This window comes from Rana temporaria, chromosome 2 (assembly GCF_905171775.1).
Source record: "Rana temporaria chromosome 2, aRanTem1.1, whole genome shotgun sequence".
In the NCBI taxonomy this organism is placed as follows: domain Eukaryota; kingdom Metazoa; phylum Chordata; class Amphibia; order Anura; family Ranidae; genus Rana; species Rana temporaria.
Genome location: NC_053490.1, coordinates 363,757,374 through 363,783,646, shown reverse-complemented (window position 1 = coordinate 363,783,646; position 26,273 = coordinate 363,757,374). Strand labels below are relative to the sequence as shown.

At 43.7% G+C, this 26,273-nt stretch overlaps 1 protein-coding gene across 1 annotated transcript; it reads right to left on the bottom strand.

The window, feature by feature from the left end:
• Positions 1–395: 395 nt before the first annotated feature.
• On the bottom strand, positions 396–22,202 carry PSMA5 (proteasome 20S subunit alpha 5). Its single transcript, XM_040337650.1, has 9 exons — positions 22,051–22,202; positions 19,999–20,065; positions 18,057–18,183; positions 12,949–13,016; positions 12,763–12,870; positions 12,580–12,638; positions 12,381–12,483; positions 3,155–3,241; positions 396–615 (listed from the first exon to the last, which is right to left on the bottom strand). The coding sequence occupies exons 1-9, from the start codon at positions 22,077–22,079 to the stop codon at positions 538–540; spliced, it is 726 nt and encodes a 241-aa protein (XP_040193584.1). The 5' UTR covers positions 22,080–22,202; the 3' UTR covers positions 396–537.
• Between the last annotated feature and the right edge of the window lie 4,071 nt (positions 22,203–26,273).

Genomic DNA, 26,273 nt, shown 5'->3' with positions numbered 1-26,273 from the left:
GGAATTGTGTGACATCACCTCTCTGCCTACTATTCTCCAGTCCTAAGCCACTCCCACAGACCAGCAGTATGTATATTTACATTAAAATGCATTCATTTATGGCAAAAAGTTAAACAAAAAAAATATATATTAGCGTTTACATCCACTAAGGAATGATTTTTATAATCTGTGGTAAAACTACAAAATGGGGGAGATTTGCTATAACTGAAGCACTTAAAATCTGGTGCAGTGTTGCACGGGAGCATATCCGTTTCTAACTTCAGCTTGTTCAATTACACTTTCACAATAAAAGCTGGAAGCCGATCGGTTTCTATGCAGCGCTTCATAGGATTTTATACACTCCCTCACTAATTGTGTCAGTGACCCCAAGAACAAAATCAGCCAAATATAAAGTGCAGCTTTTAAGAGTAAGAAAGTTTTATTGAAACAACTTAAACCTGCATCTAAATACAGACAAAAATCATAAAAAAAAGTGGGAAATTAAAGCAAGATGTGGTAGTTGTGGTCCAATCTGCTCTGGTAGTCCAATCATGATGTTCAAATGTCCTTTATAACTTCTTCTAGCTCCTCCTTACAGTACATATGAAATTTCTTTCCAGGCTCTATCGTTGCAAGCTGTTAAGATAGAAAAAGGACGTTTGTGAGTGGGAGGGGAAGAACAAGCCGATGATGGATTGAGCAGCTGCTGTGAGTGTGATTGATGTCAACAAAGAATCTCTGCAACTGCAATGCCCCAAATATAGACACCTGTAACCAGAATAGCTCATTGGATACCCCTTCACGTAGCAGAATGAAAAAAAAAAGCATTCTGTTCTTTTTAATAGCCTTGGAAATTAGAGTGGAGGCTTTCCTATAAGTGGAGGAATGCAAGTTCACTTCCTGAACGTGGCAGGGAGCTTAAAACATAGAAAGAGAATGCAAAAACAGTACATATACAAGCCATTTGTAAGACTTTTTAAAAAGGGAAACTTTTTTTTTTCTAACCTAATAAAACAGGATTTCACCAGAACATTTACTACTGCCATATAGGTAAAAGCTCTATAGTAAACATTGCCCAGGGCTGACAGGGTGCCTACAACAGGTTGAGTATGGTTCTAGCCACTGAAAATACTGGAATATGCTTAATGCATACACCGACTTGAGAACTGAGCAGAATTAGCCATTACCCCTCTTGCCTCTACATCACTACAGTTAGATGGGGGCCAGCAAATTGATCCAGAGCATGCAGAATGGAACTAGGCATCTAAGGCCCCATGCACACGAGACGCTATTACAAACGCCTCTAATCTCAGCTTTTCAAAGGCAAAAACCGGCATTTAAAACGCCCGTTTTTGCCGCGAATTGCGCTGAGTTTTGCCGCGATTTGCGGCTGTCAGCGTTTATCACCAAAACACTGCAGACCCTCCCCAAGCTCAGAATCAAACTATTTGTGCCAAATTTTGCCGCGATTAGCGGCGTTTTGCCGCGATTTGCGTCTAAAATGCAAAAGCCGAAAGCTTCTGAACCCAAAATTTTGGGTTTCGAAAAACGGCCCTAAACCCAACTGCTTTGAAACGCCAAAAAACGTGATCGTGTGTATGGACACATAGGATAACATTAAATGTGTTCAAGGGCAGTTGAAAAAAATGCCCAAATGCCTCTGAACTCGAGTTTAGCGTCTCGTGTGCATGGGGCCTAAGATTTCCAAAGTGTTGGATGCTAAAGATTCTTCAGCCAGCCACTGTAGCTCTGCACCAGGGCAGATTAGCGGCATCACAAGGGAGTATTAACTCTCTTTTTTTTTTTTTTTTTTTACAGGGTTCACTTTAAAAAAAAAAAAAAATTCCAGCAATCTACAGCAATTAACCACTTCCCATCCGTAGGATGTCAATTAAGGTCCTTAGGTTAAAGTGGTGATATCTGAATGATGCCTGCAATTCCCTCTAATGTAGAAGCCATCCTAGAGGATGTTTAGCCACTGGATGTGGCTCCCCCCGGGCTCTCCTGTGCGATCAGGAAGCTGGAGATCTGATCCAGCAGCGGCTCAGTAGTGCCTACTGTGGACTGGATGGTCCCCACTCTGGCAGATGTAAACACTGCCAGTTTTTCCCCCTGAAAAGCAGAGAACTATTTTATTTTTTTTAAATCTCCTACTTTCCCAGGGTAGAGAAGATATCTAGGGTCTTTTTAACCCCAGAAGTCGCCATAAAGAGAACTCGTCATGCCTTATTCCTATATATTACAAAAGCGATAAAAAAAAAAAAAAAATGTAAAGTGTAAAAATAAAATGGCACCCCCGTTCTGGCATGCAGATAAGAACACATACATTGTTTGCGCCAGCATATGTAAACTGTGTTAACACCACATGGAACCTGGAATTCATGCACTAAAAATCCTTCAACTCTAGAACTGGTAACCTGTAAAAAAAATTAAAAGCTTAGCCTATTGAGATTAAGTACAGAAGTTTGGCGCCATTCCACGAGTATGCGTAAATTTTAAAGCATGCCATTGCTAGGCATCTATTTGCTTGGCGCAACATCTGTTATATTTTACCAAAAAATTGGGTTATATATTGTGTTTTTTTTGCATTAAAGTATTATTTTTTTAACACGCATTTGAAAAATTGCTGCACAAATACCTGGTGACCCAACAAACTGCAATGGCCACCATTTTACTCTCTATGCTCTTTGCTAAAAATTATTATATATGTTTGGGGGTTCTGAGTAATTTATTTATTTTTCGCTAGAAAATAAGTGGTTAAGATGTTTGCATCAAAAATATTCCCTGTTTAATATTTTACATAGAATAGAACAGAGGAACTGAAACAACATGAGGAGCATAAGTCCAAGGTGAAAGTAATAAAGCCAGGAGCTATGACAGTTTTAAATATTTTTTCCTATGGGTGATTTTTATTTGTTTTGCATTCTCTTCTTGGTAATGTAGTAAGTAAGATACCCACTACATAATCAAGAAAAATATGCAAAAAATAAATCACCCATAGCAAAAATTCCATTTAAAACTGTTGGTTGCCAAGGGCTACAAGAAAAGCTCATGTTGGCACAATATGTACACACAAGCCCAATAGGGGACACAAACCAGCCGATTTCACCAATAACAAAAATAAAATGGATGGTTGAATTTCAAACCCAATGCAAAAAAAGTTTTGATACTATACCTCAATGTTTATGGCATTCAATTTTTCTTCCATCACCTGTTTTAGGATTGTGAGCGATGATTTAATGGCTTCTTTCAGAGTCATTGACTGGGAAAGACGGGAAAAAAAAAAAAAAAAAAACACACAAGTTAATGTATAGTATATGTGAAATCAAGTTACCTACAGCAGTTGCTTTAAGCATAACCTACCTCAATTTATCTGCTGCAGCTTGGAGCACCTTTGCCTCGGCGAAAACTTAGATGAATAATAAAAATGTTTTGCAACAACTAAAGAAGACCAAAGACACAAGTGTCAGTGCTTTATCACTGGGGCTTATGAGTAAGCAACAAAGTGTCAAATGTGTCAAAGTTAGTCGACACGCCTTGGGTCTTTGATCTTCAATAACCCCCTTGATTGCTGCAAGCAGTTTACAAACCCGACCCATCTTTGAAAAAGGTATCCTGTCCCCACTTCTGGGAGTCTCGGCCACAGCCGTTGACATCACCGCTCATCTCCCTTCTCCTTCCCCCACGCCATGAGGAGAGCACAGCGGGTGCCTCACGCATGTGCAGTAGGGACCCGGTGTGAAGCCGTAATGCCTCACTACCAGGTTCCCTTACTGGCTATGGTGGCAGCACCCGACAGCTGATGGAAACATTAGCTGCGTTGCGGACATCGCTGGACTCCAGGACAGGCAAGTGTCCCATTAAAAAAAAAAGTCAGCAGCTGCAGTATGTGTAGCTGCTGGCTTTTAATTTTTGCAGTGGTGGGTGGACCTCCGCTTTAAAGTGATTGTTATTTTTTATAGGACAAAAAAAAAAAAAAAAAAAAAAAAAACTTTACAAACACGTTGCAGTGGATTTGCACAGAGCAGCCCGGTTCCTCTTCTGTGATCCTGGCCCCTCTCTCCTGTTCAGTGCTCCCACAGCAAGCAGCTTGCTATTGTCAGTCACAGCTACCTGTGTCCATTCAGACAAAGATCCGGCCCTGCCCCCTCTCCCAGTTGAGATCAATGACAGCCAATAGCACCACTGCTGTGTCTCAGCCAATCAGGAGGGAAAAATCTCGGACAGCTGAGACACTTGTGGACATCGCTGGACAGTAAGGGACCTCAGGTAAGTTTTAGGGGGGCTGCTGCACACAGACTTATCTTAATGCACAGAAGATATTAAAAGCGGAGTTCCACCCGCTTTAAAGGGGTTGTTAAGGAAAACGTTTTTTCCCCTAAATAGCTTCCTTTACCTTAGTGCAGTCCTCCTTCACTTACCTTATCCTTCGATTTTGCTTTTAAATGTCCCAGAACATGAAGTGAGGATTTCTCAGAAGAAATAAAGACATTTAAAAGCAAAATCTAAGGATGAGGCATGTGAAGGAGGACTGTACTTAAGGTAAAGGAAGCTATTTAGGGAAAAGGAGAAAAAAAAAAAAAAAAAAAGGTACCTTCACAACCCCTTTAATAAACTGAAAAAAAGACTGGAACTCTGCTTTAAGATACAGTGCCTTGCGAAAGTATTCGGCCACCTTAATCTTTGCGACCTTTTGCCACATTTCAGGCTTCAAAACATAAAGATATAAAACAATTTTTTTTTTTTCAGAATCAACAAGTGGGACACAATCAAGTGGAACGAAATTTATTGGATATTTCAAACTTTAACAAATAAAAAACTGAAAAATAGGGCGTGCAAAATTATTCAGCCCCCTTAAGTTAATACTTTGTAGCACCACATTTTGCTGCGATTACAGCTGTAAGTCGCTTGGGGTATGTCTCTGTCAGTTTTGCACACCGAGAAACTGAAATTTTTGCCCATTCCTCCTTGCAAAACCGCTCGAGCTCAGTGAGGTTGGATGGAGAGCGTTTGTGAACAGCAATTTTCAGTTCTTTCCACAGATTCTCGATTGGATTCAGGTCTGGACTTTGACTTGGCCATTCTAACACCTGGATATGTTTATTTGTGAACCATTCCATTGTAGATTTTGCTTTATGTTTTGGATCATTGTCTTGTTGGAAGACAAATCTCCGTCCCAGTCTCAGGTCTTTTGCAGACTCCATCAGGTTTTCTTCCAGAATGGTCCTGTATTTGGCTCCATCCATCTTCCCATCAATTTTAACCATCTTCCCTGTCCCTGCTGAAGAAAAGCAGGCCCAAACCATGATGCTGCCACCACCATGTTTGACAGTGGGGATGGTGTGTTCAGGGTGATGAGCTGTGTTGCTTTTACGCCAAACATAACGTTTTGTATTGTTGCCAAAAAGTTTGATTTTGGTTTCATCTGACCAGAGCACCTTCTTTCACATGTTTGGTGTGTCTCCCAGGTGGCTTGTGGCAAAATTTAAACAACACTTTTTATGGATATCTTTAAGAAATGGCTTTCTTCTTGCCACTCTTCCATAAAGGTCAGATTTGTGCAGTATACGACTGATTGTTGTCCTATGGAGTCTCGAGTCTCCCATCTCAGCTGTAGATCTCTGCAGTTCATCCAGAGTGATCATGAGCCTCTTGGCTGCATCTCTCATCAGTCTTCTCCTTGTATGAGCTGAAAGTTTAGAGGGACGGCCAGGTCTTCGTAGATTTGCAGTGGTCTGATACTCCTTCCATTTCAATATTATCGCTTGCACAGTGCTCCTTGGGATGTTTAAAGCTTGGGAAATCTTTTTGTATCCAAATCCAGCTTTAAAAACTTCTACACAACAGTATCTCGGACATGCCTGGTGTGTTCCTTGTTCTTCATGATGCTCTCTGCGCTTTAAACGGACCTCTGAGACTATCACAGTGCAGGTGCATTTATACGGAGACTTGATTACACACAGGTGGATTCTATTTATCATCATTAGTCATTTAGGTCAACATTGGATCATTCAGAGATCCTCACTGAACTTCTGGAGAGAGTTTGCTGCACTGAAAGTAAAGGGGCTGAATAATTTTGCACACCCAATTTTTCAGTTTTTTATTTGTTAAAAAAGTTTGAAATATCCAATAAATTTTGTTCCACTTCATGATTGTGTCCCACTTGTTGATTCTTCAAAAAAAATTAGTTTTATATCTTTATGTTTGAAGCCTGAAATGTGGCAAAAGGTTCAAGGGGGCCGAATACTTTCGCAAGGCACTGTATAAAAAAAAAAAAAAAAACACACCCACCCCCCTTCTACCTTTACAACCAACCACTTTAATCACCAACTATCTACTTACGCACCAAAGGAACACAACCCCTGCTATATTGTTTACCGTCTCCCCAACTACTGCATGCCAATGTAATATCATATAGCAAAAGAAGTATTGTAGCCTATACAGACCAAGCCCTAGAAAATACCTTAAAGCCGATTAGTTGCAGTTGGTTTTAACACCAGTATTCACTAGAATTACTATATGATGCATGTACTCACATATTGTGAGAAAAAAAAACCAATTTTCAAACGCTGATGGACACTCCCTAGTTCAGCGGTGCAGCAGGACGCTCTCACCTTAGTCTGCTCACCCCAGGGATAGAGAGAGCAGGACGCTCTCAAACGAGTCGGCTCTCCCCAGGGCCAGATCAGCTAGGCAAGGTCCTCCCAGCTCTCCACTGCTGCGGACACAGTACAAACAACCAGGACTCAGGACCTCCTCCTGCCCCCTGTCTGGCGTGCCCTCCACCGTCCCCCTCCCGCAGGCAGCCCCGTTCAGCAACCCCCAAGGTAAGCCCTGTCTCCTCCCCTGATCATCAGCCTCCTCCTTTGGGACAGTCCGCGGCCGTCCTTTTCAGGATAACCCGCTGCTGTGACCCGACGGAGGAACAGCCTAATTGCCTCTCCTCGCTAATCTGCAAACCCCCTCAGTCTCTCCCTGCAAGCCCCCGCTCCGGCCAATCACAACCCTCACCCCTCTCCCCACCGCCGCTCCAGCCATCTGCATCCGCGGCGGCCACAGCTAGGAAAGTCCCCGGCTTCAACCGGAACCTAGCGGAGCGCCGCACACCCGCCCCGTAAAATTTAATCAACTCCACCAAGTCCCCCCACATAGACCACCACCTCCCCGGTGTCCCTGGAGGACCCCGACCACCTCACATTGTCCCCCCACAACCTCTACCATCAGTTTGGGCCTAGTCCCCAGTTCGGCAGCCATCTTACTACACCCTTACTACACCCCCAACAGTTCACCCTCCTCCAATAGTCCCTACTCACCCTCGCTTCCATTCATGGAAACCCTCACGCTGCAACTGCAAACAAATCCCTAAGACACATTCTTCTCTGCTATAGACCTCCCGGTCCAAAATCGCACCTTCTCACGTCACCAACAGAGTTCATCTCCACCTATACCCTCTAAAACATCAAACACCTTTTGATGCTTGGTGACTTCAACCTCTGGGCCAACTCCTCACTGGACCCCGTCGCCGACGCATGCATCGACCACCTGGAAGGATTAGGTCTGCAGCAACTAGTACATGGGCCCACTCATACCTCAGGTTATACGCTCGATCTCATTTTCAAACAAGATGTTGATATCGACGTCGTGGAAAAATGAGCCACAACCATGGACAGATCATCATGCTATTAAATTTACAATTACCAAACCCCCCCCCCCCCCCCCAAAAAAAAAAACAACGACAAAACCAGTGACAACTCACTGGACTAGATCTCAGAAGAAGCTCCACTCAGAACTCTTCAAAACAACACTAGGGAACAAAATAAAAATAATCCAACAACAGCAAACTGCCACAGATACACTCAATGCCATCAACAAGGCTCTACTACAGTCAGCTAACTTAGTAGCACCAAAACATGCATCTGGAAAAACAATGCCAGCTGGTTTAATAACCAACTATTGTTGCTTAAGCAAGAGCGTAGAAGAGCAGAAGCTGCTTGGAAAAGAAGCTCTTCAGAGAAAAACCACACCGCTTATAAGATAACAACCAAGAAATACCACAAAGAAATCTTTATGGACAAAAAAAAAAAAAACTTTTCCAACAACATCGCAAATGCCCTAAACTGCCCCAGCGAACTCTTCAAACTGGTCACTCAGACTATGAACTTGGTTTGTTTAGAGGCTCCCAATTCCAATTTACAAGAATTTTGCAACGAATTATCGAATTATTTAATCAATAAAATTGAAAAAATCTGTGCAAGTATTCAGCAAAATAGAACCGTCAGCAACCCCTTCCCAAAGCTCAAACCAAACACCCACATAAAACCATCCCAATCAATTTCACCCTAAAACCAATTTCCATCGAGGCCACTAAAAATATCATCGGTACTCTGTGAAACAGCTCAGCGCCAAATTATATCATCCCCACCAAACTGCTGAAAGAGTGTGCCGACATATTGGCACCATCTATCACGCAACTCTTAAACCAAATCATTTAAGGAGGGCACGGTGCCCTCCTTGCTGAAACAAGGGATAATAAAAGCTATCCAAAAAAAAAAAAAAAAAAAAAACACCCTCGACACAAAAGATTCAATTCAAACGACCCATAACAGGCCTAAATGTCTTCAAGGTAATGGAGAAAGAAGTGGTACAACAGCTACAATTTCATCTAGACACCCATAAATTACTCGATCCGTTTCAATCGGGTTTCCGTCCTGGTCATGGAACAGAAACAGCGCTGCTCAAAATATGGGATGATGCCCTTGAGGCAGCAGACGAAGGAGAAGCTTGTCTTCTGGTACTGTTGGACCCAAGCGCTGCTTGTGACACAGTAGACCATGGATTACTACTGACTCGGCTAACTGAAGTAGCCGGAGTCACGGAAGGTTATTTAGCTTGGTTCTCCTCCTTCTTGGAAAACCGATCACAATGAGCAAAACTGGGGCCATTCACTTCTGAAAAACGGACGGTATCATGTGGAGTCCCTCAAGGATCTCCTTTGTCGCCTGTTCTGTTCAATATTTATCTCCGCCCTCTCTTTGAAATCATTAGCAACCAGAAGTTACTCTATCACTCTTATGCGGATGATACACAACTGTATTTTCGCATATGCAATAAAAAAAAGGATCATTCTCTCAGACTTGAGAAATGCCTTACTCTGATAGAAAACTGGATGACAACGAGTTATCTCAAACACAACTGTTCGAAAACAGAACTTGGGAAAAATCATCCAAAGACAACTTGGTCACCCCCGCCCATTCTCAGTAAAATCATCATCCCTAGCTCCAAAGTCAAAAGTCTCCGAGTCATCTTTGATACCAACATGACAATAGATGCACAAAAAGGGTCAGTGGTCAGCGGATCGCACCATCTGCTGCGCCTACTACGCAGGTTACTCCCCTTTATCCCGAAAGAAGACATTGCAGTGGTGGTGGGAACAATTATCAATTCAAGACTTGACTATGCAAATGCCCTCTACCTCGGACTCCCTACATTTCAAATCAGATGTCCAAACATTTCTTTCTACTATAAATTCCAAATCACTCGTCTGCAAGTCGTTCAAAATACGGCCGCTCGATTAGTGACCGGCAAAAAAACATGGGAATCAATCTCACCTTCTCTGAGATCCCTTCATTGGTTGCCGGTAAAAGACAGAATATCCTTCAAAGCACTTTGCCTAATGCATAAGTGCATCCAATGAAAAGCCCCCCAATATCTATCCGAAAAAATAAAAGCCCATAACCCCAATCGTATTCTGCAATCCACCAATCAAAACCTTGTCCAGATACCCAAGGCCAGGTACAAGTCCAAAGGAGATCGAAGGTTTGCAGTCTAGGGACCTCGAATGCTCTACCAACTGCCATCCGTCTGGAGGTGGACCACTTGGCCTTCAGGAGAGGGGTTAAAACCCTTCTCTTCTGAGGTCAAAGGGTTTTACCCACGGTTATGGTTACAGCGCCCAGAGGCGATTCAGTTCGCATGTAGCTGCGCTATATAAGTTTTTCACTCACTCACCATTCAGACAATGTAAAAATGCATACATTTTTAGTCAAATTCCCCTGCATTGTCCCTTTGTATCTGTTTCTCTGGCACACTTCTAATGCCTGGTATCCCACCCCATAGGTCCCTTAAGCAATGTAGTAGTGACTTAGGGGTCTGCAGATGGAACCGATGAATGCTGAGGGGGGGGGAAACGGCATCCAACACCTAGAAAAGTATAGAATGCAGAAGATTTTTCAGCAGCCATAAGCATTTACAAGGTGAAGTTAAGCCCCACTGGACAGGTAGGTATTAAAGCGATACTAAATTCTCGTTATTTGCCTTGTTAAAAATAAAAAAACCTTGTTATATTTACCTGCTCTGTGTAGTAGTTTTGCACAGAGCAGCCCAGATCCTTTTCTTATGTCCCTCTTCGGCGCTCCTGGCCCCTCCCTCCGGTTCAGTTCGCTCACAACAAGCAGCTTGCTATGGGTGCACCCCTGACCTGAGACTCAGCTACTTGTGTTTATTCAGACACGGAGCTAAGGCCCAAATTCACCCCCCCCCCCTACTCTCCTCATTGGCCAACTGACTAATAGCAGCGGGAGCAAATGGCACTTCACTGCCGTCTCAGCCAATAAGAAGGAAGAGTCCCAGACAGCAGAGTTTCTCATGCAACATCGTTGGATCAAGAGGGAGCTCAGGTAGGTATTAGGGTGAGGGGGAGATGCACCCCACCTACAGAGGGCTGAATTCAAAGACACGCCAAAAATCAAAGTGAAAAAATTATGCAGCAAGCTAGTCCATTTTGTTGAAATTTCATTGCAACTCCTCAAAATGGTTGTCAGTAGTTTGTATGGCCCCAAGTGCTTGTATGCATGCCTGACGACATCAGGTCATGCTCCCAATGAGACGGATGGTGTCCTGGGGTATTTCCTCCCAGATCTGGACCAGAGCATCAGAGAGCTCCTGAACAGACTGAGGTGCAACCTGGCGGCACTGGATGGACTGAAACAATGTCCCAGAGGTGTTCTTTTGGATTTAGGTCAGGTGAGCGTGGGGGCCATTCAATGATATCAATTAGGGTTGTCCTGATACCACTTTAAGACCGAGTTCAAGTACCGATACTCCCCCCCCCCCCCCCATGTACTCGCCGATACCGATTCTTTTTTTAATGTCATGTGACAGTTTGACTGATGGCTGGCACTGATGGGACTGACAGTTGGCTGGCACTGATGGGCGTCACAGATAGTTGGCACTTATGGCACTGACACGCTGCAATAAATGACATAAGGAAGGATTTTTAAATGCTAAGCTGTGACGCCCATCTTGGTACACCCTGCATGCACTTGGCATCAGCAGACATCTTGTTACACCCAGCCCAGACTATATGGGCTTGGTGTAACAAGATGTCCACTTCTGACTTCCAAGTGCAGGGTGTACCGATACTTAATGGCAGTCAGGGTGCCATTGTGTAGCCTGTAGAGGTCTGTGCGTCCCTCCATGGATATGCCTCCCCAGACCATCAGGGTGAAAATGCTCTCATCTGTGAAAAGCATGGGGCACCAGTGGCGGACATGCCAATTCTGGTGTTCAATGGAAAATGCCAAATCGAGCTCCACAGTGTCCAGCAGTGAGCACAGAGCACACTAGAGGACGTCGGGCCCTCAGGCCACCTCCATGAAGTGTTTGATTGTTTGGTCAGAGATATTCACACCAGTGGCCTGCTGGAGGTCATTTTGTAGGGCTCTGGCAGTGCTCATCCTGTTCCTCCTTGTACAAAGGAACAGATACCGGTCCTGCTGATGGGTTAAGAACCTTCTACGGCTCTGTCCGGCTCTCCTAGAGTAACTGCCTGTCTCCTGAAATCTCCTCCATGCTCTTGAGACTGTGCTGGGAGACACGGCAAACCTTCTGGCAATGACACGTATTGATGTGCCATCCTGGAGGAGTTGGACTGCCTGTGCAACCTTTATAGGGTCCAAGTATTGCCTTGTGCTACCAGTAGTGACACTGACCCCATTTTACTGAATGAAATAGATTTTGTTGGGATTAGCCAGAGATAATCACATGGTACAGATGGGCTGCGATTGTCCCAGTCTGTACCATGTGGTCACACTGACCAATCATAGCTAGCAACACAATTGAATACAATGGATGACTTGAAAGGACGCCATCCATTGTTTACAACTACCATGTGACTTGCTGCGATTGGTTACAGCAGTCACATGGTACCGGCAGCGGACCAGTTATCGGCTGTGTTTGGTGAACGCAGCCAGTGACAAACCGCGCCGTTACGTGTCCCCACGTGGGGTGCGATCAAGGAGGACTTCATATGACATTCACCCAAATCAACAAGATGTTTCCACCAGTGTCATCTTGCTAAAGGGCACGCGGAAACCAGTTAACATGCAACACTTCAATCTTACCTTATGATAAACCTCCTGTAGTGAGCTCTGAGCCCCTTCAGAAGCAGAGCCAATGGCCCGGGCATCACACTGAACAAAAGTTCCAGAAGGATCCATGTGAAAACTAAATGACATTAAAAGTGGATTAACTAGAAATACAAACATCACCAAGTTAAATGATAGTTAAAAGCATGCACATATGGTTAAAGGCAACACTTACAGCTGAGGCCCTTTCTCATCTGCACCACCAAAAAGAAGAGCAACTCCAAATGGACGACTCTAAAATAATAAGAGAAACAAATTTTAAAAATATGTCACAAATGGCTTCTTAACAACTGAGGAAAATGGCGAATCCAAAAAAGTCACAAGACAGAAGACGCCATGCAGTCGCTACAGTACTTGCCATGGCTCCAGGGTCAGCATCCTCCTCTCCAAATTGTAGCGCTAAATTAGAGACTGCCTGTGTGACACTTTCTACAGTCATGGTTTCATTATAAGTAAACCAGTGATTCTGGAGGAGAAAAAAAGAATCATGAACAATGAGTTCTTTCACCAACACATATTTAACAATTCAGATATATATGTATACCTGTGTTTCAACTCGAGCTTTATCAATTAAGGTCTTTGCATCTGCAATTAACCCACTCATAGCACAGCCTATAAGAAAACATGAATATAAAAAGGGTAAAAGTTATAAAGTTTCTCTATTTCCCAATTACCCTATGAAAATAGGATTATCAATATATAATGGCACATCATACTTTAAAGTGGAACAATTATGGCTCATTTACATAGATGAACAGTCACAGACAAAGTCATTTATAGTACTGGCAGCATATTTTTCCTAGTTTATCAGTTGTAACAAAACTGAAAATATATGAAAATACATACAATATTGCAGGGCTCAAAATTTCAAGTCCCAAACTACTAGCAAGGCCTCAAGGGTTACTCGCCACCAGTTGCTCCGCCTAACCCCTTACCATGCCCCGCTTCTAATCTCGTCCCTAAACCCGCCCTCATAAATGATCTCATGAAATGACACTACTTTTATGTTTTGTTTTGAATAACTTAATTCTGTTTTATGCAGAATTAAGTTATATAAATATTAACAACTTTATCCGTGCCCACCAATGCCGCCTGCCCGTGTCCACCAATGCAGCCCGTGCCCACAATGCAGCCCGTGTCGGGAAAGAAGAGAGCAGTCGGCTGGATGATCAGAGCAGGGAACATCACAGCTTTCGATTCAATAGCTGTGTGTTCCCCTGCGGCGCGCCGTCACATAAGCCCCTCCTCTTGTCCGGGGAACTTTGATACATCACCTGTCCTAGGATTGGACGGTGATCTGTCTATCAAAGTCCCAGAAAAAGAGGAAGGGCTTATGTGACGGCGCACAGAACACACAGCTATTAAAATGAAAGCTGTGATGTTCCCTGCTCTGATCATGCAGCCGGCGGCTCTCCTCTCTTCCCCTCTGATCGGCGGTGCTCGTCCCCCCTGGGGGTTTCAGGCAGCCCTTCTCGCCAGCCCTCAAAATCCACTCACAAAATGCGAGTGGATTTTTTGAGGGCTGCAATATTGCACATGGATCTGGGCACACAGCATGGTGTATATTAGTTGGCAAAGCATACATCAATTTTATATATCATGACTAAGATGGGAGAACTTTTGGTACCCCACTGTTACATTGTAGAACAGTTTACACTATCTAAAGAGCCCTTTCACACTGCCAGTGCCCAAAAAATGATGGGCTCTTTGCCAGCATTTTTCAGGCACCAGCAGGGCGCTTTTAACCCACCCTAGCGGCTGAACAAAGTGTTTAAAAGCACCCACAAAGCGCCACAGCCAAGGTGCTTTGCAGGCACTTCCCATTGATTGCAATGGGAAGGGGCGTATTAGGAGCAGTGTATACACCGCTCCTAAACGCCTCAAAAAGCTGCTTGCAGGACTTTTGACGTCCTGCCAGCATAGTGCCACAGTGTGAAAGCACTCAGACTTTCACAGGAATCGACGATGAGGCTTTTTTCAGGCGCTGTACAGGTGCCATTTTTTGCGCTAAAGCGACTAAAAAAAACCCACCACCAATGTGAAAGGTGTTTAACTGCTTGCTTAGGACCAATTCACACTGCAACAGAGCAGCAGCAACCACTCCGTGTTGCCAGCTGCACTGGGGGGGGGGGGGGGGGCAAAGTGTGGAGCAGGATTTATTGCATCACACCGCTCATTTTTATATGAACTTTATTTGAAGTTTACACAGTAGGTAAAGTTCTATAAAAACAGTCAATCCAGTTCAACCTGTGTAGGTGTATGTATCAGCGTCAATAATAAATTTCCTATATGCCTGTATGTTGTGTTCTTTAAAATGCGCGTCCAAGAGTCTTTTAAAAAATATCAAATACTGCTCACTGACACCACCACTTCTGGAAGAGCATTCAACATTCTTACCGTCCCGACAGTGAAAAAAAAAAACCCTGTGCTGCTTAAAATTAAACCGCTTCTCCTCCAATCTCATTGTGTGGCCCCGGGTCCTCTTACACCCATTGAGATTAAATAGCTTTTTTCCTATGCAGGGGTCACTATTGAGGCATTTGTAAATTGCCATCATGTCCCCTCTCAAGCATCTTTTTTCCAGCGAGAATAAATTTAGTGCTTGTAGTTGCTCCTCGTATTTGAGGTCCTCCATCTCCATTATTTAAAATTTAGTTGCCCTTCTTTGTACCCTCTCCAGCACATCGCTTCTGAGGACCAGTGACTAGAACTGGATGGAATACTCCAGATGTAGTCGGACCAGAGTTTGATAAAGTGGCAGGTCTATAGTTTTATCTCTAAAGTACATCCCCTTTTTTATGCATGCTAATATTCTGCCCGCTTTGGTAGCTGCAGCTTGACATTGCATGCGATTGCACAGTCTATTTTCCACTATGACCCCCAGATCTTTCTCCATCCTCGATTCCCCCAGAGGTAAATTAAACAGAATTGGTCCCCAAGACAGAACTTTGTGGTACAACACTTACCACTCAAGACCAGGTATTTATCACTACCCTTTGGACGCACACCTGTAACAAGTTTTCTATCCAAGAACAAACCTTATGGTCCATGCCTGCAGACAGCTTGTAGGTTAGTCGTCTATGAGGAAATGCATTGAATGCTTTTGCAAAATCCTGATACACCTCATCCCCAGGCCTCCCCTGTCTAGATGGCAGCTCACTTCCTCATAGAATGTTAACAGATTGGTCTGGCAAGAACGACCCTTTGTAAACCCATGCCGATTACTACCAATGATAGAGAAGAGTGTTAAGAGTGACTACAGGCAACTCTTTCCTCCATCTCTACCATTTGGTGTCACCCCAATATGAAGAAGCTTCACTTGTTTTATTTTTGTGGACTCTATCCTACACTGTATATCACATTGGTGGAAGTCTATATTCACAATTGGGACTTCATCACATATTGTGTTATGCATATATGCTTTTTTTTACCATTTTACTGGATGTTTATTCACTGAGGTTTTCTACAGTGTATTTTGAGTTTTTTCACCACCCAGGAGCGATCCTTACACACTCATATCATTAGCACTACACGATTTTTCCACCAGAAAATTCCTTTGACCAAGAAGTTTTCTATTCTGCTCCTTAGAATTTTACCGTCACTGTGGTCGAAAACGGTGTGACAGCAGGCACACCTGCCTATGACAAGGGGGTCTATCATACATAATATAGTAAAGTTTAGAGTTATTCTCAGAGTGGATTAGAGATTTTGTTTCCTAACCATATAGTTGGTTATTTTTACCACTGCATAGAGATATTCAAGAATAAATTGAGTTTTATTTTTACATATTAACTAAATACACCATACTTTTAAGGTTATAATCGGATCAAAACACTAAATCAGCCAACTAAATCGATTATGAAAATAATCGTTAGTTGCAGCCCTACAAATAACGCACACACGTGTGATATCACCAGAACCGTCAGGCGTAGGAAAGATTTAGTTTGCAGGTTAGACCACTTCACACTGGGGCATTTTCAGGCACTTTTGGGCTAAAAATAGCACCAGTAAAGCACCTCCCCTGCAGCCCCAGTGCTTACACCTGCAGGACGTTAGAAAAAGTCCTGCAAGCAACATCTTTCGGGGGGTGTGGGAGTGGCATATACACCACTCCTTTACCGCCATTGAAATCAATGGGAAATGCTACAAATCGCTCCAGCGCTTTTAACCCTTTATTTGGCCACTAGTAGGGGGGGGGGGTTTAAAATCGCCCTGCTAGCACCCGAAAAGCAGCACTAAATTTAGAGGCGCTTTACCGCCATTGACTCCAACCCCCCTACAGTGTGAAAGTAGCCTTATTGTGGTGGGCCATAGTAAGGGCAAAAAATGACAGTTAGTTGAATTTTCTTTTTTTTTTTGGTATTATTCCACTTTGTTTCATAACAAAAGAGATATCCATTTCCATGCATCACCAAATGAAAGCCCATGTATCCTGAAAAACTAGGTATAATCGACCTGGATACACTAATGCCGCATACACACAATCATTTTTCGGGTTGAAAAAAAAACGATTTTTTTCAACCTCTAGAAAAAACAACGTTTTTTGAACTTCATCATTAAAAAGACCTTGCCTACACACGATAGTGAAAAAAAAAAATGGTCTAGCGCTGTGACATACAACACGTACGACGGCACTATAAAGGGGAAGTTCCATTCAGATGGCACCACCCTTTGGGCTGCTTTAGCTGATTTGTGTTAGTAAAAGACGATTCGCGCTTTTCTGTCTGTTACAGCGTGATGAATGTGCTTACCCCATTAAGAACGGTAGTTTTACCAGAATGAGCGCTCCCGTCTCATAGCTTGCTTCTGAGCATGCGCGTTTTTTTTACATCGTTAAAGCCCACACACGATCATTTTTTACAACCCGAAAAACGACATTGTTTAAAACGTCGTGAAAAAAACAGAGCATGTTTTTTTGTCGTTTTTCAGAACCCGAAAAATGCTCTGAAGCCCACACACGATCGTTTTAAATTACATTTTTAAAAAATATTGTTTTTTACAACCCGAAAAATGATCGTGTGTACGCGGCATAAGAAGTTGGGATGATATGTACAAATTATACAAAACACATGTCAAAGTTGCAAAACTGGGTTTGAACTTTACAGCAGTTTTAAACCCAAAAGCAAAACAATTATAATGCAGCCTACCAATTCTTAGAGGCCGTGGCTGAAATCTTTTTTTTAGGCTTCATTTCCTTTTCACCTGGTTATCCAGCCAGTAAGTCTATTGTAACAGTTGCAGGGTTAAGGCAAACCTTTTATTACTGACAGGTGATTACAATTTCCTTTTCTTTTTTTTTTAACTGCTTATAAAGTGTTAGCTGGAGTTCAACTTCAGTTTGCTAGTGTATCTAAATCTGCTTATCCCAGACTAACAATGCTGTTTCAGGGTATCCTTGTGCTCCGTTATCCAGAGTGTATGCACTCCATTACAGGAGGTGTGTTACTGGACAGACCAGCAGGTGAAAACAAAAGGGGGAAAAAAAAAAAAGATGAAAGAAAACAAATGCAACCACCACATCCAATAATTGGTAATATGCAACAGATTATATTCCTGGGTGTGGGTACACCTTGTTCTGGTTTGTTTTCACCCTGGTTGTGAAGAGGTTTTTGTATTTAATAACATTTGCAGGCAAAACAACATTTATGTCACCTATATGAGCATCTATCTCAACAATCTTCTCAATGCTGTTGGGCTCCATTAAAGGTGATGTGATTCTCTTCTCGACTGCAAGACATACTCCTTCTGAAGTTTGGATACCAATGGCTGTAGAGCCAAGCTAAACAAGGCAAGTCATAAAAAAAAAAAAAAAAAAATAATAATAAATCACATGTAATAATATATACTGCATAACAGAAATGTAGTTGGTGGTTATTGCTTTCAGCAGCCAATACCGAAACAATCATAAAAGCGAGACTACGCATGCTCAGTAATTAATCACTTGCCGCCCACAAATGACAAATTGACGTCGGCAAAGTGGTTGTAGAATCCTGACTGGACGTCATACGACGTCCTCAGGATTCTGAGCCGCTGCGTGCCCGGGGGAGCGCATCGCGGCGATCGTTGTTGCAGGGTGTCAGTCTGACACCCCGCAACACCGATCAAGGTAAAGAGTCTCTCACGGAGACTCTTTACCACGTGATCATCACGATGTAAATAGGAAAACCCGGTAATCGGCTTTTCCTTACTCGCGTCTGTCAGACGCAAGTAGGAGGAGAGCCGATCGGCTGCTCCTGTGACAGGGGAGGGGTTTGTGCTGATCGATTATCAGCACAGCCCCCCCCCGAGGATGCCCACTGGACCACTAGGGATAAAAAAAAAAAAAAGTATGCCACTTTAGACCACCAGGGATGAGGAGGACACAAAAAATGGATGCCAATCAGTGCCGCAATGGATGCCAATCAGTGCCCACAATGGGCATCACTGATTGGCAGGCATTGTTTGGCACTGATTGGCATCCATTAGTACAACACATACGATAGTGCCCATCTGTGCCACCTATCAGTGCCCATCCATGCCACCTATCAGTGCCCATCCATGCCCAGCCGTGCCGCCTATCCGTGCCCAGCCGTGCCGCCTATCCGTGCCCATCAATGCCACCACATCAGTGCCACCTCATTGGTGCCCATCAGTGAAGGAGAAAACGTACTTATTTACAATGTTTTATAACAGAAACAAAAAAAAATACGTTTTTTTCTAAATTTTCGGTAATTTTATTTATTTTTTCAGAAAATAAATATCGCAGAGGTGATCAAATACCACCAAAAGAAAGCTCTATTTGTGGGTACAAAATGATAAAATTTAGTTTGGGTACAGTGTAGCATGACCGCGCAATTGTCATTCAAAGTGCAACAGCGCTGAAAGCAAAAAATTGGTCTGGGCGGGAAGGTGTATAAGTGCCCTGTATGGAAGTGGTTAAAGAATACATTACAAAACAATTGAACACATCACTTCCGAAGTTCTATTGTGTAGTATGAGAATTTTCGTACGTTGAGCAACTTCATTTTCGATAGGCGACTAACATGCAACAAAAAACAGATGATTATTGGTCTGATGATCTCATCGTATGTACTAGGCTTAAATAACCATATTGCTACACTTAGAGGCTCCTCTCTTTTTTTATACTCAGTTGTGACATGACACTACTCTTACATCAAGACATCGCTTGTATATCAAGGCAAAAAGTTATTAAAACATTTTGCTTGTCTTGCAAAACGCTCTCAAACCAAGGTTTTACTGTAATGAATTAAATTTGTATTGAATCCAGACAGACCGTTGTAATACATAGTTAATCAGGTTGAAAAAAGAGACACAAGTCCATCCAGTCCAACCACAAAAAAAACAAAATAAAAAACACAGTACAATCCCATACACCCAACTCCATACTGTAGTTGATGGTGATCCAAGGCTGTAAATAAAAACCTTACAAAAATACAAATAAAAAGCAGCATGCACTATGAAACACCAGTAGGTTATAAGGCCCAATAAACCAGAAATCCCCTTCTCTACAGCAGTGATGTGTTACTTGTACTTGCAAAACACAGTTTCACTTTCAGTTCAGCGAGAAGCAAAGTTGAAACGAAGGCCCAATTACCTTGATTGCTTCAATGGCATATTCTACTTGAAAGAGTCTGCCTTCCGGAGAGAAAGTGTTCACCCCCCTAAATAAACAAAAAAAACAAGAATGTTAACAGGTGACAGGACCATTGTCAGTCAAATTACACAAAGCGGTGCCAAAAATCAAGAGCAGCCTCATAGTACAGCCGTGGACAATGACACTGCAGGAAATTGATTGTGAGCTACTACATTTCTACACAAAGATCTAATGGCTGAATTATGTAGTGTGTGCCTATAATAGTGCTCATCACATATAACAATCTGACTGTTCCATCTCCTTTAAAATCGCCTAGGAGCAGTTCTTGAACTCTATTTGGCGCCTTACAAATAATCAAACCAAGTGTCATTCTGCCTGATCAAATACAGACCGATAGGATAATTTTAGTAGGTCGTCGTATTACCTAAATTTGATTGTACAGGCAGATTGTAACGTGTGTGTGGGGAGCTTTCCTCCCTTCTCCTCACTCACTGCCAACCTCTTCACCCTAGATCACTATAATGGTGACCACTCATTGATGTCATCATCTGATTGGTGTTCAATATAATACAACATATATATATATATATATATATATATATATATATATATATATATATATATATATATATATATATATACACACACACACACACACACACACACACACATACATATATATATGTATCAGGCATAACTTATATTCCAATCGATTTACATTTGCATGGAGATTCTGCCAAGGTATAAGTGGCAGAGGCCGAAACTTGGTGATTTGACATGCGTGAGCAGCTAGCTGCAGCCATTCATTTCTGCATGTTCGCACAGCCAGCGATTACCGGCAGCGATCACTGCTGGATGGATTTTGTGTCCCGCCCCCACTTTCTGTACATCCAGCAGTAATCACCACAGAATAATCTCTGTCTGTGCGAACAGCCATGAATAGCTGCGGCCACCGACAACCTGACACAGAAATGTGGGGCTGATCAGCCGCAGCTAGCCATCGTACCTGTCAAAAACAGCCACAGAAATCAGCAGATTCCTGGCGCTGCCATTCGCACCACGGCAGATTGTCTGCACGAGCGTAGCCTCAGCCCACGTTCACACTGGGTCGATCTGACATGTCAAATCGCAGCCTACTGCCGGCAATGGCACCATCCGAATCTGTGTGACGCTGACTTTGTGGTGCTGCACAGATTCCCAAAAGTAGTTCCTGTACTACTTTTGGCGACTTCCAATAGACACCTTTGCATGTACCCGCATAGATATCTGTCAAATTGCCCCCCGAAGTCAGAATGAAATGTCGGTCTGAAAACACGCGCGTCCAGCATGCTTTCAAACCTGCGGTCAGAAGGAACATGAAGAAAAACTATCCATGTGTTGCACTGATCGGCAACAATGAGATGCTTTGTTTGCAAATTCTATTGTATATTAATCAACCTGATGAGTAAGGATGAGCTCTGGCGTGTTCGCATGCTACACGTGCAGAGCCCGCCAGGAAGTGTGCACGGCGCTGCGCTAATCACAGCCAGGGAGACATTTCCCGATCTCTGCAGCCGAGCATCGGGACAATGTCTCCCTGGCTGTGATTAGCGCAGCGCTGTGCAAACTTCCTGGCGGGCTCTGCACGAACACGCCAGAGCTCATCCTTACTGATGAGGACCAGGTGAAAGCAGATATGCAATAACTTGTGATTGGATCTTCCATCTATCGATCGCAATCCACTTACCGTGTGTGGCATACTGAGCCATCAACTACAGATCAATTGAAAGAAAGCAACGAGTGTATGGCCACCATAAGACTTCTCTCCAGCCTTGCTGCTTGGCATTCCCAGCCACCTGACCTGCACCCCCTTTTTGGCTGCATGTTATCACCCCATGGCTGCCTTTGGCTTCCCCCAGAGCACACTTGTTCACCCCTCTCGGGCAGGCTCCGGCCCATGTCAATAAATGCCCCCATTGCTACCTGCTCCAGCCTGTGACAACGCACAAAGCACGCTTCCAGACGCCCAATAAGGTGTTTTCTATTCAGTCTGCGTCTCCGGAGATTTCTCACCTGTCATACTCAGAGCGTGTGAGAAACATGCCGCCACACCACTTCAAACCCGACAACAGCTACACGGAACAGTCTGCTAAGTCACCGTGGCCTAAATCTGCCGGCTCCGGAGGTGTGTAGAAAGCGGACGTGACGTCTGGAAGGGGAGGAGTTTCATCTAAAGCTAAGCGTGAGGGTGGAAATGGGGGTGGTTTGTGCCAGGGCTAGCATTGGGTTGCTGTCTGCGCCTGCGTGCTGGCCAGCGACTCTGCCGACACACTAGACTAGTGTGTATTATAACTTGTAAAATACAAGAAGAGCGCGGCCTCAAACAAGATGAATGATACAAGTTGTGTAACCTGTATGTGTGTCCGTCCAGAGAGGTGCTGCAGTTCCACTACTAGTGTGGTAAAAGGTGATTTCGTTTTATGCCAATGAAGAAACGTGCTGGTACTGAGGTTGTAAAGGTTCATGTTTTTTAACCTTAATACATCCTATGCATTAACCACTTGCTTACTGGGCACATATACCCCCCTCCTGCCCAGGTGAAATTTCAGCTTCTGGCACTGCGTCGCTTTAACTGACAATTGCGCGGTCGTGCGACGTGGCTCCCAAACAAAATTGACATCCTTTTTTCCCCACAAGTAGAGCTTTCTTTTGGTGGTATTTGATCGCCTGTGCAGTTTTTATTTTTTGCGCTATAAAAAAAAAAGCGACAATTTTGAAAAAAACAAAACAATATTTTTTACTTGTTGCTATAGTAAATATGCCATTTAAAAAAAAAAAACACATTTTTTTTCTCAGTTTAGGCCGATATGTATTCTTCTACATATTTTTGGTAAAAAAAAAAAATCGCAATAAGCGCAAAAGTTATAGCGCCTACAAAATCGGGGACAGAATTATTATTTTTTATTATTTTTTTTTTACTAGAAATGGCGGCGATCTGCGATTTTTTTTTGGGACTGCGACGTTATGGCAGAAACATCGGACACTTTTGACTAATTTTTGGCGCCATTCACATTTATACTGCGATCAGTGCTATAAATATGCACTAATTACTGTATAAATGTGACTGGCATTGAAGGGGTTAACACTAGGGGGTGAGGAAGGGGTTAAATGTATTCCCTGCATCGTGTTCTAACTGTAGGTGGAGGGGGGGTGACTGGGGGGGGGGGGGGAGACCGATCTGTGTCCCTATGTACAAGGGACACAGATCGGTCTCCTCTCCAGAGACAGGACGCTGTCTCTGTGTGAGCCGGCAATGAGAGATGATCTCATATGTTTACATATGAGATCATCTCTCATTGGCCGCACAGATCGCATCGCAAACAGCCACTCTGATTGGCCGTTCGCGGCGATCTGTAATTGGCTGTGTCCAAGGGACACGGCCAACACAGAGTTTCCCCGCTGCGCACGGACGTCAATTGACGTCCAGTTGGATATTCAGATCCGCGCTGTAGCTGTCATTCGGCTATAGCGCGGGTCTCAAGAAGTTAAAGTGGATCTCCGCAGAATTTTTTTTAATTAAAAGCCAGCAGCTACAAATACTGCAGCTGCTGACTTTTAATACTAGGACACTTACCTGTCCTGGAGTGCAGCGCCGTCGGCAGCAGAGGACAAGTGATCGTTCGTAACTCTGCTGCCCCCACCGCCATCCTCGGTGAGGGAACCAGGAAGCAAAGTATTGCGTCTTCACTGCCCGGTTCCCTACGGCGCATGCGCGAGTCGCGCAGCGCCGTCCTCACTGGTTCCCGCTGTGTTCTGGGAGCCAAGTGTTTCCCAGGCGGGGGTGGGAAGTGACGCACTATCTGCAGAATCCCCGCAGTGAGGATTCCCGGAAGTGGGTGCAAATACCTGCCCCCCCCCCCCCCCCGTTTTACTTACCTGAGCCCTGGAAAGTCCCGTGTCGCGAATGCACTCTTTCTTTGCTCTGTCTTCTCGGCTCTTCATTGGATAGATTGATAGCAGCGCAGCCATTGGCTCGCGCTGCTGTCAATCAACTCAAATGACGCGGGGGGCAATTCCTGTGGTCGACGGCTATGGACGTCGGATACAGGACGCAAGGCCGCAAGGTAACCCCCTTGGGAGAGCGCTTCCCAGAGGGGGTTATCAGAAGCAGGGAGGAGCCGAGGGACCCCAGAAGACACTGTTTTTGGGCCACTCTTTGCAAAACAAACTGCACAGTGGAGGTAAGTATAACATGTTTGTTATTTTTTAAAAAAATCTAACTTTTAGTGTCACTTTAAAGAGGAATAAACGTCCTATATTGACTTTTACCTATAGGTAAGCCTAGAATGTAAGGAAAAGGGGGAATACAGTTTAAGCCCCCATTGCCTCATGGGATTGCGGCAGCGGCGTTTTCTATTTTCCTCTCAGATCAGAAATGGAGGGAGAGGTTCCCATTGGACCCTGGACAGCTGGACATAGGGGCAGCTGTAGCTAGGCAGTTCAAGATGTTGCTAGCTTATTATTGGGCAACCTCCTCAAGCCTAAAAAGTGTGGGAAGCTTTCCCATTGGACCTTGGCTGGTGACCACTGTATCTGGGCAGCTAAGGGGGTTTCTGTGAGAAAATCTATATATATAAAACTCAACGTGTGTGTGTGTATGTATGTATGTATGTATGTTCCAGCATCACGTCCAAACGGCTAAAGATATTAACATGAAACTTGGCACACATGTTACTTATATGTCAGCAACAAACATAGGATAGGTGGTTTAACCCTTACCCACCCCCATTTGCGGGGTTTTTCTTTAAAGTCCCATTCAACTCTATGGGAAATACATGTTACTTCATAACTTCCAAACGGCTGTAGATATTTCGATAACACTTGGTCACATGTTACTTATATGTCCACTTAAACTATAGGATAGTTAATTTATCCCTTAACTACCCCCATTTGTGAGGGTCGGGGTTTTTGTTTAAAGTCCCATGCAAATCAATGGGAAATGTATGTTCCCACATAACTTCTGTACGCCTGGAGATATTTCAATAATACCTGGTACACATATTACTTATATGCCAAATAAAAATATATGACAGTTAAATTAACCCTTACCTACACCCTTATATAAAAGATGGGTATATTTATATTACTATGATTTTCCTCCCCAAAAGGTTAAGATAGGAAGACCGGGCAACGCCGGGTATTCAGCTAGTTTGAAATAAAAAGGGGGATTCACAGCCCTGAAGGCTCAATCACCTCAGTAGCATCAGCTGTGGTGTTCCTTCCCTTTGTCACAGGCTTTCAACTTTAATATGTGGCTAGTGTCATCTGTAAAGGGGGACAGTATTTTTGTTTATAAGTTAAACAAAATTATGTGAGGAGTTTCCCTTTATTTTGATGATACAGCTTGAGCCGTAGTGGCTGAGCTGTTTACGTGTTTATTAACCACTTGACACCCGCGCTATAGACGAAAGACGTCCACAGCGCGGCTCTCAAGTGCTGGGTGGACGTCCCTGCACGTCCTGTTATTTACATTCCCCGCGCGCGCCGCTGGGGGCGTGCAGCGGGGAAACCTTGTGCCCGGCGCATCGCTGGGAAGCCGATGCACGTGCCTGGTGGCCGCGATGTCCGCTAGGTACCCGCGAACGACGGTGACAGCAGGGACGTGGAGCTCTGTATGTAAACACAGAGCTCCACGTCCTGTCAGGGAGAGAGGAGACCAATGCTGTGTCCCTTGTACATAGGGACACAGCATCGGTCACCTCCCCCAGTCAGTCCCCTCCCCCCACACAGTTAGAACACACCCAGGGAATACATTTAACCCCTTCCTCACCCCCTAGTGTTAACCCCTTCCCTGCCAGTCACATTTATACAGTAATTAATGCATTTGTATAGCACTGATCGCTGTATAAATGTGAATGGTCCCAAAATTGTGTCAAAAGTGTCCGATATGTCTGCCGCAATATCGCAGGCCTGGCAAAAAAAAAAAAAATCGCAGATTGCCGCCATTACTAGTAAAAAATAAATCATAAATCTATCCCCTATTTTGTAGGCGCTATAACTTTTGCACAAACCAATCAATATACGCTTATTGCGATTTTTTTTAACAAAAATATGTAGAAGAATACGTTTTGGCCTAAACCGAGGAAAAAAAAATATAAAAAAAAAAATTGGGGATATTATTGGGGATAACAAAAAGTAAAACATTTTCTTTTTTTGTATATAGCGCACAAAATAAAAACCGCAGAGGTGATCAAATACCACCAAAAGAAAGCTCTATTTGTGGGGGGAAAAATTAT

Excerpts from the sequence above, each read along its gene's own strand:
- PSMA5 (XM_040337650.1), bottom strand. The coding sequence starts at position 22,079 with ATGTTTCTCACACGCTCTGAGTATGACAG. Across the intron at positions 13,017-18,056 it reads TGAGATAGATGCTCATATAG|GCTGTGCTATGAGTGGGTTA; the intron begins GTGACATAAATG and ends GTTTTCTTATAG. Across the intron at positions 12,484-12,579 it reads GATGAGAAAGGGCCTCAGCT|TTTTCACATGGATCCTTCTG; the intron begins GTAAGTGTTGCC and ends AATGTCATTTAG.